Raw genomic sequence first — 17,245 nt, 5'->3', positions numbered from 1 at the left:
CACTCATGAATCCTCATTTTTATCCTGCATACTTACATGATCCCATTCCCACAGCAAAAAGGTCCTGGTATTTCTTATTCCTGTTGAGGACAGGGGCATCAACCAACTAACACTAGATAGTGGGGCAGTTGCAGCTACATATTATCCCCCCAAGAATAATAACTAACATCATTCTCAGGGAACGTTAGCAGAGTTGATGAGCAAACCTACCAGCAGAGGGCAGTGACAGACAGTCTTTTGGCTTTGTCATATTGAAACTTCCACAAAGGAAGAAGGGTGCCCTCCTGATCCCTGAACTCATCAGACGCATCCTCAAAGTATTTGAAATCTGAAAAGGGCAAGGAGAAGAGAAGCAGAGAGAACAGAATCTGTAATAACTTGAGTATCAAATGAGATTGTAGTTTATTATTGTGTCTCGTGACATATTCACTAGAACATACCTTGTGCTATGTCATCAAACGTATTCTGATTAACCATTCGCTCAAAGATCTTGGACGCCTTTACCACTTTGGTGATGTCATCAGTCTATAACAGAACATGTGTATGATGGTAGAGCTCTATCACGAGTCCTGTGTCGTCGTATTGTTAGATTTGGAGATACGAAACTATGACATTTAGCAATGTATTGTAAGGCAATGTATCTATAGTAAGCATGGCAACAACATTAACCCTTGTCCTTCCCTTTAACAACGTTTCTCTGGTGTCCTTTGTGAGGACAAAATATCTGCTACAAAAAACTGACAATAAAACATTATATATTATTATTATTTTCCACATTCACTTAAATCTTTTAACCAACTTTGGTCCCGGTCATCAATACCCAATTTATTTTCATTCTTTTTCAGAATGTTACCTTTTTAAATGCCGATACAATAAATAGTAAAAACTACAGTTTGAATCCAGGACTTTAGATTGAAAGCCTGATGTTATAGAATGCATGATTTCATGCTGTAATGGCTGTGGGATCAACATTTGTAGTTATTGGTCCTAAAGGGTCTGAGTATTTTGGCTACACGGTTTATTATAGGAGCTGAGATTGAACTCCCAAAAATCATAAATAAATTAACAAAACAAAAATTCACACCTTTGCTAAAATGTATAACATATGCATTAACCAACCCAAAATATCAGATGTAACTCTTCTAGTATGCAAATATAAGATACATGCTAATCGTAGGCAGGAAGCACTAACTTTACCTGAGTCTCCATCAGCATTGTCTTCTTCTTGCTTTTGTCATTATCTTTCTTTGATGCCTTCTGCTTCTCTTTATTTTTTTCTTGTTTCTGAAGCTCCTCTACATACGCATCATAGATCTCCCACTGCAAAGAGAATAGAGTTGCTACAGTCAGCCCATGTGAGCACATACGTATATTCACTGGTGCTCAACAGTATGAACACAAGCCAAGCCTAAACATCTCTTTTATTAAACAAGTCAGGCAATCCAGTACCTGAGTAGCGGTGGCGGTGAAGATGCTGCGTGGAGGAGGTTCAGTCTGGCAGCTTCTCTCCTACAGGAAAATGTAAATGACTGCACCGAAACTCTTGATGCACCAGGCTATGAATATTTTATTATGCACACATCAATATTATCTTTTCCATATCCTGCAGTATATAACTTTCCTTTTTTAAGTGTTAGATATCTCAACTACTACATAATAGACGTGTGTTTAGATAAGACATAAGATGCTCCTCTCCTACTGCTTCCTACCCGCAGTGGGTTATTGAGGGTCTGGGAGGCCCTCTCACTGAAGTTGAACTGGTTAGTAACTTTTGGCTCCTTTCTGTCGGTTTTGGAGGCAGCACTGTCTGGTCTGTCCTCTTCTCCAGCTTCCTCCACTTCCCCTCCATCCTCTACAAGTGTTGCCTGTGAAAAACAAATCAGGGAAAAATATTGTAGCTCAAATATAGTCTTGACTTATTAACCTTGTGAAGAAATGTGGATCTAAAGGACCCTGTCATGCATTGTTCAAAATGGAATATACTGTCCAACACAAAACAGTGCCCTTAATTTTTGTTCAACAAAGCATTTTTGTTTTACCAGGGTTTCTGGTTTCTCCTCATCCGGTTCTGCTCCAGTGTCGACTGTTGCAGTCTCTGGACACATTAAAAATACAAAATCATAATTTGTCTATGTAGAAACACATCACTCTTTTTCGTATAAACTTTAAGCATGTCTTCAATTTCATGGCACATGTTCAAAGTGACACCTTGTGGCACCAATTATGCACTACAACAGAGAGCAAAATATAACACTACATGCTACAAGAACACACTGCAACACTGTGTGCAGTTGTTGTGGAAGAGGATATTTGACTATCCTAGAATATTAAACAAAGTGTTACTGCGATCTTTAAACAAAGAATATTGTTGCAGCATGTTTCAGTAACTACCCTCAGGGAGACCCTCCTTGGCCCTCAGTCTACAAGCCTCATCAGAGTCTTGATGCAAGAGGCTGCCCTCCAACACAAAGTGAACAGCCATCTGATCCACAGCACTGGTAGGCTTGTAAGAACGTTCCTGGGAAGCACAATAAGCAGTAGTGTGAGGAATAGTGAGCAGAGAAACCTGTTAGTTTTGTTTAATTGTTGTTAGGGGATAAAATGTATGTTAATTTACCACATATTGTATAAAACTCATAAAAGAAATAAGTTGAGGGACATTGGTTTGGAAAGCCATCTTTTAAATGTGACTAGCTGAGAAGGAAGAAAGAATGTCTGCATTTATCTTAAAATAATACGATGTGGCTTCAGTTAGGCAGTGATGCATACAGTGAGTGATGTAAAGCAATAAGCCTGGATATAACTTTTTTACCTTGAAGCTGTATCGGACAATATTTTGGGGGGCGTGTGGGTTGTTTGCAGTCAGGATCCTTGTAATTTCCTCTTTCAGGCCCTTATAATATAATTAAAGATAAAGCAGAGCACATAGCAGCACGGGTTACACACACCTGACTAAGGTAAAGGCAAAGGTTTTGATTGCAAAAAATATTGACCAAAAAGAATATTAAGATGCAGCTGCAAAGTCTGAGCCAATTCCCTTAACACAGCCCATGTGGCTGTCTAAAACTTGAGCAATGAAGATCTCTTACAGCCTCAGTGAGCTCTAGTTGATCTGGAGGCTTAATAAGTGCTTTCCCATGAGTCCACTCATCCCATCCATCAGCTGCATCCACTCCCTCGTCCTCATCCTGTAATGGTACATACAAAATAGATTTATATTAATTAAAAATGACATCAACTTGTAATAGCACATGTGTTTCTAATAGTTCTTCCTACTGCTGCGAAATGCCAAAATTCTGAATTGTCATCAATTTCTGGAATTTCGTCAATGCTTCGTGAGTTGAAGTGCACCCACCTTTTTCTTGTTTGCAGCTTTGGTTGACTTCGCACCAGGTAAAATGACCTTCTGAACAGTTGAGCCCTGTTGGAAAACAAATGAAAACCAGCTAACTTAGTAAATGGTTAGAATAATAATGGAACACACGTTAAGTACTGTACTGTTTTACTTTATTTCGTTGCTGTGTCGTAACAGTATCACTTTGCTAAGTTAGCTAGCGTTAGTATAAGTTAGCTAGCTAAACAAAGTTGGCATTTACCTTTCTCATTGATGCTGCAGCGTTATTTGGCATTTCGAAAAGACTCCAGTTTAATGACTTGGCCAACAGTTGAGCTATTTAGCTTTGTCAAAATACAACACAACGACACAAAGTAAAAAATAAACCTTTAAATATTTATCGTTAGTAAGCTAAAAGCAACAGAAGACTCGCTCTTCGAAAGCTACCTGCTGCTGTATGTAGGTTGCCAAGACAACCAGCCCACCCGGTCAGTCATTAAAGAGGGCTAATAAAGTCAAGATAATTCCCACACGGAGCTCACTCGTCGTGTCCTCGAGCTGTCCGTTATTTCAGTTGTGAATTACTGTTTATTAGCACCGTACTGACATTTTCATTGTATCAGCCCTTGAGATTATTTAATACGTTTTGAAAGCCACACATCACTGATGTTAACTTTTGAAGCAGTATTTTCTTCTCTAATGTGTTTTTGTTGTCCAATTTGAGCAAGCAGAACAGTGTGCTTTGATTTAAACAAAAACATGTTATCATATTGCAGGCAAAAGGGATGGCTGTATTTTTCCTAAAATGGCAAACAAATGTGCAATGTCACAAATACATGTATGGTAGGGTGAGAAAAAAAATCTAATCATTCAATCAAAAATGCAGTATTATATAAGTATATATTTTTACAAATGTCTCTATTATATATTTTTAATTCACCGTTAATGCATGAATGTGTTCCCTACGCATTTCAATATGATCTCCCCTGTGATTGGACAGACTTCTCATGAATATTCTACAGACCCGGAAGTGGGGCGGTACTGCTGTTTTGCTGTCGAGTCACCTCTGTCAGGATGGAGGAAAACGAACTGCTATCATGCTGAAAAACGAAGGATCCCGACAACCGAGCATCATCAACCGGGATAGTTAGACAGAAGTCACCGTTTATCTTGACTGCTGTATCGTTTCTGTAACGCTTTGCCAAAATGATGGAAGAAATCGACCGGTTCCAAGTACCTCCAGTCAACGGAGAGACCCAGCCTTTGGTAAGGGAGCAAACACAAAAACACATCTTATGCAAAAAAATCGATTGAATGCAAACGGCAACATTTTTGTCTCGCTTGTGAGTTTATCGAATGACAGCTGTGTGACATAATCTGTGAGAGCTAACCGATAGCAATCTTCCGTTTTGGCATAAACTGGAGCTTTGGGATGGGTGTAGATTGATATTGTATAGATGAGAGGATAGCATCTAACGGTATATGTCTCTCTATAGAGTTATTAAATAAATAATGCATATAATAATTAAATAATGAAAAAGCCTTCACTTTATTGAATCATAGTACTTAAACTACGCATTTGACTAAAATCATGATTTGAAAAACCAAAAATACACGTCAGTATGCGCTTGTTTACATCAATAGCTGACATTGCTGATTGTTTTTGCATTTCGTCATTCGGTGACGTGTATTTGGATCGGGACGGCTGCAGGAGCTATGAGTCCAAATGTTCGCGTGAACAGGAGCTCTGTCCACACAGATGCTGCAGACTGCAATCCTCAGAATGGTTAGCCCGAGCAGGCCCATAGTAAGAGAATAGTCTCCTTCAATGATTTATCATAGGACAGACCTGCCAGAAAAAAATAGAATACGGTAGACAGCAGCAGCCAGTCATGACATTAATGTTGTCTGTGCTTCATTTCCATGGCATTGTTTATAACATAAATGTATATTTCTCTGTGCTTGAATCCCAGTATAATATAGGCCCAACATGCACACTGGACATGACATGAAATGATAAGTCATGGCCACCAATAACTTACTGAACCACTGTTCTTATTCCCTACATTTCATTTTGAACTTTTATTTCACTAATACAGCTTATTATTACCATAGATAATTCTGTCATACAAGCCTCCATACTTCAAACAAAGCCGTCTCAAACAGCTGTCCGTTTTTTTAGTTTTAAGTGTTTGCCTTAGGGGTTTAGGCAAAAGCAGATCTTCGAGTTCTACTGTTCATTATCATACTCATGCTTCCCAAGCCCTCCTACCCCCTTAGGCTAAACTCCAGCAGATATCACAGAAGAACACACGTTATCCGGTACAGAAAGTCTCCTTTTTTATGCAGCAGCAATTGCCTCTTCTTATGAAGATTTGATCAGTCTGCTCTCATGTTTCACCCAGTGCGATTTCTGTGGAATTAAATCCAATATCAGAGGATTGTGGCTGCAGTGTGTTCACGGCCTGCTTGTGTCCTAAAACACATGAAATTGTGCAGTTTGTTCCTTAACACCTCATGTAATTATCATTGCAGAGTCCAAACAACACTGTGGGTCTCTTAAATGTTACCTTGCTATCTTGTGCAGTTCCAGCCTCTGAAACAGTCCCGCACTTTACATGTAAACCATGTCTGATTGTGTCAGGATCACAGTTGCTGTGGCACACATGGCTGTGTATTTGAATGCTAATAACTTCATTGTGATTCCTAAAACCGCATGAATACACTTGGCACCTGCCTCCTTGTTGAGAATGAATTTCATACAAATAAAACAGCTTTTTTATAGAATTTTAAGGGATTTTAATCACTTATTTATTGTCTATTATCAAAGATGTTTCAAGCTTTAGATTGTGAATGTTAACATGTAAACAATTGTTATAGTATATTTGAATGAAACATGCAATAACTACCCCTTTGCAAACTGACCCATCATTAAGCACAAGGACATTTGAGAATGAATAATGTAGGCTAAATCTAGAGCCCAACTAACATTGTCATAAGGATAAAATGCAACTGATTTATTGGTCACCTGATGTATCAGTCTACACTGCTATTGGCAAGTGGGAGGCTGTGATGTATAATCCTACCAATCGCTTGGTGTCTGTGCTGTGTCAGCAACCTTATGGCTCTTCATCATCAGAGGCAGTAAAGGAGTCGGAGAACAGGCTGATGAAACTGATACACTAAGAGGTCATCTCATTTATATGTGTATGTGTGCAAACACGTTTTTGTATGTGATTGCATGTTTAAGGTCAGGACCACTGGCCTAGTTGGACTCCCCTCATGTCATAGGCCAGGTCATAATCATTTTGCTCTTGCATATGGTTTTACAGGGAACGATAGGCTAACTTTGTCTCTCTTCAACTAACTGTTGTGAGTGACTCTTCAGCATTGTGTTGCTTATAAGGACTGTTTTTGTATACTAGGGCTGTTTATTGGCAAGAATCTGGCAACACGGTACATATCATGATACAGCGGTTACGACTCAATATAATGCAATACTGTAAGCGAGGAGATATTTAGCATTTTTTTAAATCAATTTTTTCAAAAGTGTCATAGTATAAACAACTCAGTGCAGTGGGATCCGCATTTGCATTTATCACAGCCCCTGTAGAATCCGACGTCACAGCACTACGTTTTGTACAATCTGAGTTAAGGGATTACCATTCGCCTATATGTGTAAAAAAACGTACCTTTTGGGTGTGTGTGTGTGTGTATATATACAGACTATATATAACTATACTATAACTATAACAGTGTTTTTGTGAAATTGATACAGTATGACAAAACATAGTATGCCGATAATCAAATGTATGGCTATTTTTTACACCCCTATTGTAAAAAGGTTTGGGAACTTTCGGTAGCATTTCTTTAGGTCAAAGTTCAGACTAATATAGTGTAAGCTTTTCTATTCTAAAAGAAGTTATAACTTGTTTATTGTGGGCTATGCCCGCTGGTTGCTTGAGTAATTGAGGCGTCTTATGTTAAAGAAGTGGCAGTGAATTGTGTCACAGACAGCTTAATACTGAGTCCCTTTCATTATTCACTGCCAGTTCTGCTGCACAATTTCAAAGGGATTTACTTGACAGACAATATGACCCTACCTCATCACTGTATCAGTCCGTGGTGGAAGGAAAGTGTGAAAAACAAGAATCCTTTGGGTAAGCCTCAATGATCCACGGGAAGGGCCTGTCACACAACAGAAAGAGCTTGTGTTTGTGCTTGTTACAGTGGGAATACCTCATCTGTGTGCAGTCTTTCCGTTCCTCCTACTAGTGTGCAAACCATAGTCGCTGTTGCAGCTCTCATTAATTATTCCAGCCAGATGAGCAATAGTTCATCGCTAGATGAGAGTTAAACTATTGAAGGCGTTGAAGGTGAATAGCCGTAGTGGATCGCAGTTTTAAAAACAACCCTCCACCTGTCATTCATCTTTAGTGGGGACATTTTAATCCACACGAAGAGATGGATTTCTACATTTGGCTGCCGAGAAACATACAAAAAAAATACAGTATTTGCCTTTTTGATCTGATGACAATAATGTCGGGCTACTGCCAACGATTATTTTATTATCAATTCAATCTTTTTGATTATTTTGATCAAAAGTTTAGTTTACAAAATGTCGATAAATGTGAAAAAGGACCATCCCAGTTTCTCAAGGGGATGTCTTTAAATGTCTTGTTTTGTGAATATAATATATTCATTTTAATATGATTTAAAACAGAGAAAAGCAGGTAAAATCCATATTTGAGGCTAAAAACAGCATTTTCTGCTATTTACTTTACTATTCGCTATCAGCAAATTTACTTTACTGATATTAATCGATTACCAAACAAGTTGCCAGACATTTTTCTGTCAATCGACTAATCGTATCAGCTCTACAATAACCAATCACGTTTTGCTCGTGCGCATTAACTAGACATTACATGTTTCCAAAGGTGTTGTGCTTTGCTGTTTTACCATATTTTGTTGTTGTCAGGCGGCTTTTTTAATGTGTAACTCGAAAATTGATTTGCAAAATAAGCTTCTCACTGTCCCTGCTAAATACTCATGAATGTTTTATCAGGCCCTGTGAGATTGGATAAGCTCTATTGGTCTCACGGAATTGGCCCAAATTCCTATAGTATCCCATAGTAATATCATGAAAAGGTTTTGATGAAATAGATTCAGGCATATCTGGGTCTAGACCTATTTATTTTGTAATCTCCTCAATCCCCCTGCAATCTTTAGTTTTTATAAATAAAATAAAAAGCGTTTTATGAAGTATAAACACGCTTAGTCCTATTATGCGTCTGTTAAATATCCAATACCTTGATTATAGATTTTATTTTGCATTATTAAAAGATATTTATACAAGTATGTCAGTGTAAAGCAGTGATTTTGAGCCTATATGAATTTTCAATTCTAACTGTAAATTTCTAAGTTTCAGTTCCAGTTATTTAATTGCTTGGAGCATCGTTTTAATATAGCAGCCAATTCTCTGGAGAGAATACAGAGTTATTGAAAGCCAAATGCCTGTTAGCCTTCGTCCATGTGGCCCGTAGGGACCCTCAGAGTGCACAAGGGGAGGCCTGTAGGATCAACATAATGTGGAGCTCTGTCAGCAGAGCAGGCCAAGCGTGGCCCAGCTCCTCTCTCTCAATCTGGGGAAACCGTGGCTCCAACAGCAACCCCCTCTGTTCTCCCACGGCCTCCTCCCCATGCCATCACCGCTCACACATAAAAGAGCAGCCAGCGACATAGGCCGAACACTCAAGCCTATTGATGCGGCAAACCAGGCAGCTATAGTGGCACATAGGCTTGTGAAATCTCTCCAGGGTATTGGACACAAGCAGGTTGTAAAAAGAAAAAGAGCTGATTTTCTGGACTATGTGGGCCCGTGCTGGCCCGGTGATTAATCAGCGGGTTGCTCTCGAGTTGATTGTGCCCTCAGGACTGTGTTCAATTTCAGGCGGCCAATGGAAGTAAAGCACAAGTTCATTTGAATTGTATTACTAGAAAACAGCTTTGGTCCACGTTTAATCCCTGTCAGCTACTGAATAACCCTAACCCTAACCCTACCCGAGGATAAATATATGACAGTGTTCTTAAATAAGATTTCACTAGTCAGTTGCTAGTTTAGTAGTATTTGCTTGTACACAAAGTCTGCCACGATACAATTTCGGTTCAATTCAATTGAGGGGCCTGCGATTGATTTGCGACGATATATTTATACCAACTCACAAAAAGCAACTAAAATAGGATTTGATAAAACAATCTAATCTTTTTAATATGAAGAAAAATAACCAAAGTCCTCCTGTTATTCACTATAACTTCCACATTTCTTGTGTTTGAGCACTGTTTACATGTTTAGAAAGGAGGTGCAATGGTGATGCAGACGTGCCACAGGAATTTCAAAATAAAGGCGCATCGTAAAGATGAGGATATGTGTCGATGTTTTCACTTTCCATCGATGATATAGGATCGTTAATCAATGAATCGATACAAATCATGTATTATTGCACAGCTGGTAGGTATTTAGTTGTATGAAAGCTAACATGCTCTGTGCTCTACCTTTTTTTAATTTTCCTAGGACCCAGCAGCATCCTCCACCTCAGAGACAGACCCTGACACCAAGGGAGAATCTGTGGCCATGAACTACAAGCCCTCACCACTGCAAGTCCAAATAGGTATCGCAAACAACACACAGCAAATCAATATATGACCTCACACTTTATAATGAAGCTGTAGCAACGAATGGAAAGCCCTCGTAGATCCGAAAAGAATGAAACACAAGTATGCAGATTGGTGTTACACATCATGCAAGGTCAAAATAAGCACACACACACACACACACACACACACACACAACATCAGTTCATATCATTCAGAGAGTATTGTGTGTCAGTGTAAGTTTATTACTACTGTCAGAGGTGTCAGAATGTTTCTGAGCTGCCTCTGTTGTTGTACCACCACAACACTGTGAAAGCCTTTGTCACACTCCAGATTCCTCATTTTGATTTAGTCCTAAGGGTTCTGTTCCAAATACGTTTGCTGAAAAATATTATATAGTCAATACTTCCAAAGTGTTGAGGATTACATCCTCTAAAACACATTTACAATGAATTAAAGGTCCATGCTGGCTGTATAAGATGACTAGAATCCTGTTTGTGTTTTCAACATTTCAACACTAACAAAATAATATAAATCTACAAGTGACGTGAAGTTGAGGTATATTGATGCTTTACTGACGACCTCACATCCTGTGGTTACCCAGAGAAACAGAGGGACCTTGCCAGGAAGGGATCAGTGAAGAATGGCACCGTGGGAAGTCCTGTCAATCAACAGCCCAAGAAGAACGCCAGGACAAGGTAACAGCTTCCACTGCCTGCTTGTTTCCTGTTTCGTTGACCGACTCGACCACAAATGTTACACTTTGCATCAATTAGCATCTCAAGCAATATGTTTTTGTAACCTGTGCTCGGCCGGCTGCTGCCAGCCTGCTCGGGGACGCAATGAGACTTCCTCATGTTACAGTCAAACGCACAACAAGGCTTCTTAGAGGAGGGGGTGTGAATGGTGATAAAGAGCCAGCGCAGTGAGCGTAAACTCAGTGCTACCCACAACATTGACAACTGGCTCATCTGTGTAATCCCACTCCCTGGTGGATTAGTGGAAATATAAGAAAGCCTACCGACTGGTCTGGACTCTGAGGGGGAAAGATAATCTAGACACGCCCGCAGTATGAAGGCGACAGATTAGCCCCACTTTTTGTGTTTTCTGTGGCCTGGTAGAAGAGCAACATACACAGTGCGATTACCCTGTTCCTGTTTTACATGATTTTTGTGGGCGTTTCAGTAGGAATGCATTGTAAAAGACTTCTGTTGGGTGACTTCTGTTGTGTGTCGTCTTTGTGTTCTCTCTTGTTTTCTGTACTCATCTTCAGGTTGGTGGTGCCAAACAAAGGCTACTCCTCTTTAGACCAGAGCCCAGATGAGAAGCCCCTGGTAGCACTGGACACTGACAGGTATGTACATTATTAAGTATAAGTTCTATAACACTGTAAGAAGGACACACTTTTCTTGCCGACATTAAAGGAGAGAAAAAGGAGAAATTTGCTAACTTGTAGTTTTGCAGGTCTCCCTCTGTCATGATGGTACATTAATCTGTAGAGCAACTTGAGAGAGTTCTTAACAGAAGGGATCCTAAAAAGGGGCAAAGCCTCTCCCAGGGCGCAGGATTAGAGGATAGCGGGGTGAGGATTTGGACAGGGAAAAGCGGCTCAGAGGGAGTGTGTGCTCGCTTCCACACTATACCAGCAGGTCTGCGTTTGACACCGATGAGTCCCACCCTTTGTGCCCTCCGTATGCTGCCCCTACGAGGGAAACTATCATGTGAAATGAGCACGCCGAAAGCCCAACCACGCTTACATCATGCACACACCCTCTGACAAGCTTTCTGGCTCACAGGACAGCCATTTGTTTATTGTCCACATTTTAGATTCACATGCGAAGCCTTTGCACAATGTCACTCTGTTCTGTTTGTTTACAGTGTATGAAAGGCGGATTACTCATTCGGAGGAGAAATCCTGACGACTGCATTAGCATGATAGAACTACTTCTTAGGTCACATTTGACATAAACAAGGTTCTTGGTGGCAGCCCTGGTATTGACCTCGCAACCATCTGGTGTTGTATTTGTAAGCCGTACCACTAGGGTGTCACCCCCCCCCTTTACTATATAATGCCTTCTGTGGCTCTGGAGGAGATTTCTCATGTATAAGGAAACACAATAGAAACTAATGAGACCAAATAACCTTGAATTACCCCTGTACCTTTTTGTTATTTTTTACTTTGATAATCCAGATGATTGCACTCATTTCATCATTCTGTGTGCACAAATGTTTTATTCAGAAAATAGAAATGTTCTAAATCACCAAGCTTTCACCTTTTCTCCGAGAACTGAACTCTCTACTTTTTTATTAAACGACAACAAAAAGTATGAAACTTTTTCTATATTGTCTTTTGATTTTCTCATTTTATGCTCTTTAAATGTATTTGTTCCACATATATCAGTTCTGTATGTGCTGCTATTGTTTACCTGAATCATCGTTTTGTCAAAAAAAACACAAACAAAAATAAAAACCCTTCAACAACCTGCATTACAGACCGGGACCACAGAGTTGGAAAGACGTGGGCATTTACGGGGCAGGAAGTGTAGCATGAAAGCGCTCGCAGAGTTTGACACATACTCGGCCTTAAAGTCAGGATATCTCAACATCTGCTGCTTCCTTTTTAACCACAAAATCAGAATAACTAAATTGCTGGATTACCTCTTTAAACATCCAGACATAATTTCCCCATGTGTCACTATTGTTTGGACCATCCTCTTCGGGGACGCTTGTGTCTAACTGCTGCTGTCTCCTGTCTCTCAGTGACGATGACTTTGACATGTCCAGATACTCGTCATCAGGATACTCCTCAGCCGAGGTGAGATGTCTGAGGGACCAGGTATCTATACACACATTATACTGTTTCACAGCGTCATTTGGTGAATCCCCAAACATCAACACCTGATCACTCAGTTCCATTGTCACACCAGGTATCTGTGCACCCATTTGAAAATAAATGTATACCGGCTCCTACGAGGAATCGTAGTCATCTGTAATGGTTTTATCCATAATTCTCATCCAAATTCCTGTTCATTTCTTCCTCTTCGAGTAGAATATTTGTTTCGTTTTGTTTGTGCTTCGTGTCACCCCACTGCCACCAATGACCTCCCTGAACTCCACGTTTCTGTAAAATTGAACTAATTTGAAATCACCGTGTTTTTGAACATCTCTAGTGAGATTAAAGTCAACAAAGGAACTCATTTAACTAACAAGGTCGTTCCTAGTATAAGGATTTGTCAAAGGTCCTGACGCTCTGCTGATACTGTGTCTTCTCTCTCTTGCATCCGCAGCAGATCAACCAGGACCTGAACATCCAGCTCCTGAAGGATGGGTACCGGCTCGATGAGATCCCGGATGACGAGGATCTGGATCTGATCCCCCCCAAAGCAGTCAACCCCACCTGCATGTGCTGCCAGGCTGCCCCCTCCACAGCCTGTCAAATCCAGTAGCGCCACCCCAAAGAACCCCTCGTGCCTGCCGCCTGCACTGAGGCCCGCTACTAACCAGACTGGCAGCAAGGAGGAAAAACTATCGGATGGCAATGGCACAAAGGGGAAACTAGGGTTTATAAATGTTAAATTAAGAGATGGAGATAGGTCAAGTCTTGAGAAAAAGAGTCGATATGTACAGTATCTGTGCACGTTCCTCCTATGGTAGGATCTGTGCATCTTACTCGATTGATGGCAGAAACATTACCTCTAAGGAAAACATGTTACTTTTGTTTCTTCTTCGTTTGGCTTCCATCTAATGCTTGTGGATATTTTGGTTTACAAGGACCATGAAAGATTGTGCGACATTGTGGAAGAACCGAAACAAAATCTTTTGACAGGAACTCAAACGCCTGAAATGGTGAGGAGGTGACATTACCGTGACAGCGCATCGTCCACGGAATCCACTTCGCCTGCTGGTGTGTCATTGACGGTCAGATTCGACGAACAAGAAGAAATTGGAAGTGTTGTAGTGGCCATTGTTTTTGTTTTTTTTCTCTTTCTCATTTCTTTCAGCCAGTGTGTGTGTGTGTGTGTGTGTGTGTGTGTGTGTGTGTGTGTGTGTGTGTGTGTGTGTGTGTGTGTGTGTGTGTGTGTGTGTGTGTGTGTGTGTGTGTGTGTGTGTGTGTGTGTGTGTGTGTGTGTGTGTGTGTCAAATGACATGTGTGTCTAAATATGTCCAAGAAAGTAGTGCTAAACCATCAAGCTGCTGATGAAACACTAACGCTTACACTCACAACACTATGGGAGTAATTCCAGTTTGTCTGTTACACCAAGGTTGTATTCATTACGTTTCCTATTCAGTTAAAAGAAGCTGAAAACAAATAGATTTTGCATGTTGCCTGTTAACACTGTGTCCTAATGACCGGCTTGTGCAGATGATTTATCAGTTTTTATCGACCTCTTAACACATCGTGTAAGGCGTGCTTTTAAAAACGCAAAGTTGGTAATATTTAGGTTCACCCACTGTATTATCAGTAGATCTAGAGAAACCATTAGAAATAATGTCAGAGCAGCTCACGAGTTAGTGCGCACTTCCTTTGTGTTTGTCCATGTTAGCCCCGACATGAGTGGATGGGTGAGAGGAGCACAAAGACAGTCAACACCAGTGAATGTGGCTACAAAATAATAATAATAATAATAATAATAATAATGATGATGATGATAATAATAATACGAGGTTTAGAATATGTACAAAGACATTGAAAGTTGTGCAACTCTGGCCGCAGCTGTTATGGCTTCTGAAGAATGTCTATAAAGTGATTCCACGTCGCCAGGATGGAGATGAAATGGGATTCTTCTTTTTTTTCTGCAGGAAAGGCACACAAGCTTTTTGAAAAGTGTATTTGGTTTGTATGGTTGTCCATTTAGGCATTTTCCCCTTTGACTTTTAATATAACCAATTTGTCCGATTTTGATTGAAGTGTACATGTAGCACCGGACACAGCTGTGTATTGTCGATGCTTTTTTTGCCAATGGATGTTGAAAAGAAGTTGTTAGGAAGTGCAGTTTATTTCATCACGTTTACATCACTCTAAAGACATCAGCTGTTTTCTAGTAGATGTTAAAAGTCACTTGCATGTGAATCTGCTCCGAAACAAAAGATCGGGCTGGGTTTCCCAACAACACAAAATGCACATTTTGACTTGTATGACACCTAAAAAAAACACTTTCTATGTAACATAACTTAAACTTAGATACACTCTTATATCTGGTAACATAACTTCAGTTCTAAGTATGTGTGTGCTTCACACTGTGGTGTAAGTTATTCTCTCATGGCGACATTCAGGATGTTCTGTTGACTCGTGTACAAGGGATTTGAGATCAAGATGTGAAATTACTTCTGAAAAACTGCGCATCTACTACGAACAATTTTGTCTTTGGACATATTGCAGTGTTTTTGGGAAACATTGCTTTCATCTTTCATAACTGATCTGCTGATTTTGTTAGCACGTTTACAAGTCAGAGGTTTTACATTTTTATGAAAGTCCATACAGAAACGACAGCAGCAACAGTCATTTTATTGATGCAGTGTGAAATGTACGACACCAAACGACTGCATCTCTTTGAGCTTTTATGTTTGGAGACGTGCCAGATCTGCGAGCATACATGTAAGAAAGGAAGACATGTTTTTGCTCTGGTCAAAGGAATGAATGAATATTACCATATGGGGAGAGTGAACGGAACTAAAAGCTACCTGGAAAGAGAACAAAAAAACACTAATACTGGAGAGGGCATCTGCTAAACCTGACACATCCCCAATGCTTCTACAGCATTTAAGTTACAAAAGTAAACAAGTATAAAAAAAAAAAAAAAAACATTTGCAAATGAGGTGCCATGTGTGTAGATAATAAAATGACTTGCATTAAGTAGAAAACAATACATGAATAGTACAGTAGGTGACTAATGCAGCTGCGAGCTGAGGTGTGTGTTGGACCAGTAGCTGTGTACAGTTTACATTAACATTGAGGAACTGACTGTCCGACTATGGTGCTGATTTATTTGTTCTATCATTGACATCATCCTATTAGTTTCACACACAGGCCGTATGTGCACTACTCCTGGCCAATGTCGTCTCGCTGGGGGCGTAGCTTCACTAATCTCCTGAGTCTAAAATAATGCATTGTAACATAAGCTATTTATTTGCAGTTGTGCGTTTTTAATTTATTTTTCAAGAATGGGAAATAATTCATGTTCAGACTGATTTTTTTTTTTTTTTTTTTGTCAGGTGCTTATGATGATTGTGAACTGGTTCCATTTAGATTTCAACAGTGTCAAAGTTCTGTGTATAGTGCAACATATCAAAAAATAAATATTAGATATCGGAAGTTTTATGCTTTTTGGTGTTTCTCTATTCTTCAGTTAAACAATCTTTTACATATTTGACCAAAAGACAGTCTGATTAGGGGGTGGAGCCTCCATGCAGCCTCAGTCAGCTCTTCAAACTGTTTTCCTTGCAGAAGATGCAACAAATAGCTACTGGACAGTTTTCCTGCCTCCCACACAGTCTCTGCGGGCGATATGTGATTACCTACTGAAGTGAATGAGGGGAGATAGAAAGGTAGTGAGTGTGAGGAGTGGGGGGTTGGGTATTTGTGATTAGCCTAGAGTTGATCCCTTGGGAGCAGATGGTGAATGTTGGCTTACCTACTGTACAGGAGACGCCTTGAATCTCAGGAGCTAGTTTTGTGTCCACGCTGCATGGAGTAGCACTGAAGTTGAGGAAGACGTAGGAAGAAGGCTCAGGAGACTGGGAGACAGGTGAGGAACATTTCCCTGCCCAAAATGATGCTAGTAGAGTTTCATGGTTATAGATAGATTACAGTAAACTGTGGGAGCCTCCTTGTGGAGATTAGGGTTATCTCTAGTACATGACAAGACCACCTTAAGCCACCAATTCCTGCAGAAATCCTTACCATGAGACAATATTTGGACTTTATTAATATAGTGTGTGTATAGTGTGGCCTTGTATGTAGCTTACTTTGACATCAGTCCTCATTCTGTAGATTGAGACCATAAGAGAACGCAGGCAGGACGTGACGACATGTTGCTGAGAGACGTGAGTGTAGCTGCCGTGCTGCTGCTGCTGCTCTGCGTCCGGCGTCTGCATGGCTCCGCTCTCCTTGCTGTGTCCACCTATGAGTTCACTGCTTACAGGATGCAACAGTACAACGTGGTACAACAGAAGCATGGTAAGTTCAGAGAGTTACACATTCAGTAATGATGCACATTTACTCAAGCTCTGTACTTGAGATCAGTTTTGAGGTCTTTATCA

General features: G+C 40.2%; 2 protein-coding genes across 6 annotated transcripts in view; one reads left to right on the top strand and one right to left on the bottom strand.

The window, feature by feature from the left end:
- dnai1.2 (dynein, axonemal, intermediate chain 1, paralog 2) overlaps positions 1-3,798 on the bottom strand; it is a 49,463-nt gene extending 45,665 nt beyond the window's left edge. For 3 of the 4 annotated variants that reach the window (XM_029432627.1, XM_029432628.1, XM_029432625.1), the window contains exons 1-12: positions 3,597-3,783; positions 3,356-3,421; positions 3,090-3,188; positions 2,813-2,893; positions 2,392-2,518; positions 2,040-2,095; positions 1,710-1,865; positions 1,450-1,509; positions 1,198-1,320; positions 441-525; positions 211-328; positions 37-80 (exon numbers count right to left, since the gene is read on the bottom strand). In XM_029432627.1, the coding sequence (XP_029288487.1) occupies positions 37-80; positions 211-328; positions 441-525; positions 1,198-1,320; positions 1,450-1,509; positions 1,710-1,865; positions 2,040-2,095; positions 2,392-2,518; positions 2,813-2,893; positions 3,090-3,188; positions 3,356-3,421; positions 3,597-3,629 (1,048 nt within the window). In that variant the 5' untranslated portion in view covers positions 3,630-3,783. Of the gene's footprint in view, positions 1-36; positions 81-210; positions 329-440; positions 526-1,197; positions 1,321-1,449; positions 1,510-1,709; positions 1,866-2,039; positions 2,096-2,391; positions 2,519-2,812; positions 2,894-3,089; positions 3,189-3,355; positions 3,422-3,596 lie in introns of all 4 variants that reach the window. The other variant, XM_029432626.1, reaches the window with a different exon arrangement.
- A 559-nt stretch (positions 3,799-4,357) lies between these two features.
- On the top strand, positions 4,358-15,839 carry fam219aa (family with sequence similarity 219 member Aa). Of its 2 annotated transcripts, none has more exons than XM_029432186.1 (6): positions 4,358-4,600; positions 9,906-10,002; positions 10,590-10,683; positions 11,259-11,339; positions 12,746-12,800; positions 13,273-15,839. In XM_029432186.1, exons 1-6 carry the CDS (start codon positions 4,541-4,543, stop codon positions 13,429-13,431), a joined length of 546 nt encoding a protein of 181 aa, XP_029288046.1. In that variant the 5' UTR covers positions 4,358-4,540; the 3' UTR covers positions 13,432-15,839. The 2 variants fall into 2 exon arrangements, with proteins under 2 accessions (XP_029288046.1, XP_029288045.1); XM_029432185.1 differs by having other exon boundaries at positions 12,746-12,821.
- Positions 15,840-17,245: the final 1,406 nt, after the last annotated feature.

Source organism: Cottoperca gobio, chromosome 5 (genome assembly GCF_900634415.1).
Source record: "Cottoperca gobio chromosome 5, fCotGob3.1, whole genome shotgun sequence".
Classification (NCBI taxonomy): Eukaryota; Metazoa; Chordata; class Actinopteri; order Perciformes; family Bovichtidae; genus Cottoperca; species Cottoperca gobio.
Note: the sequence above shows the minus strand (reverse complement) of the source record. Positions and strands in the feature narration are given on the sequence as shown.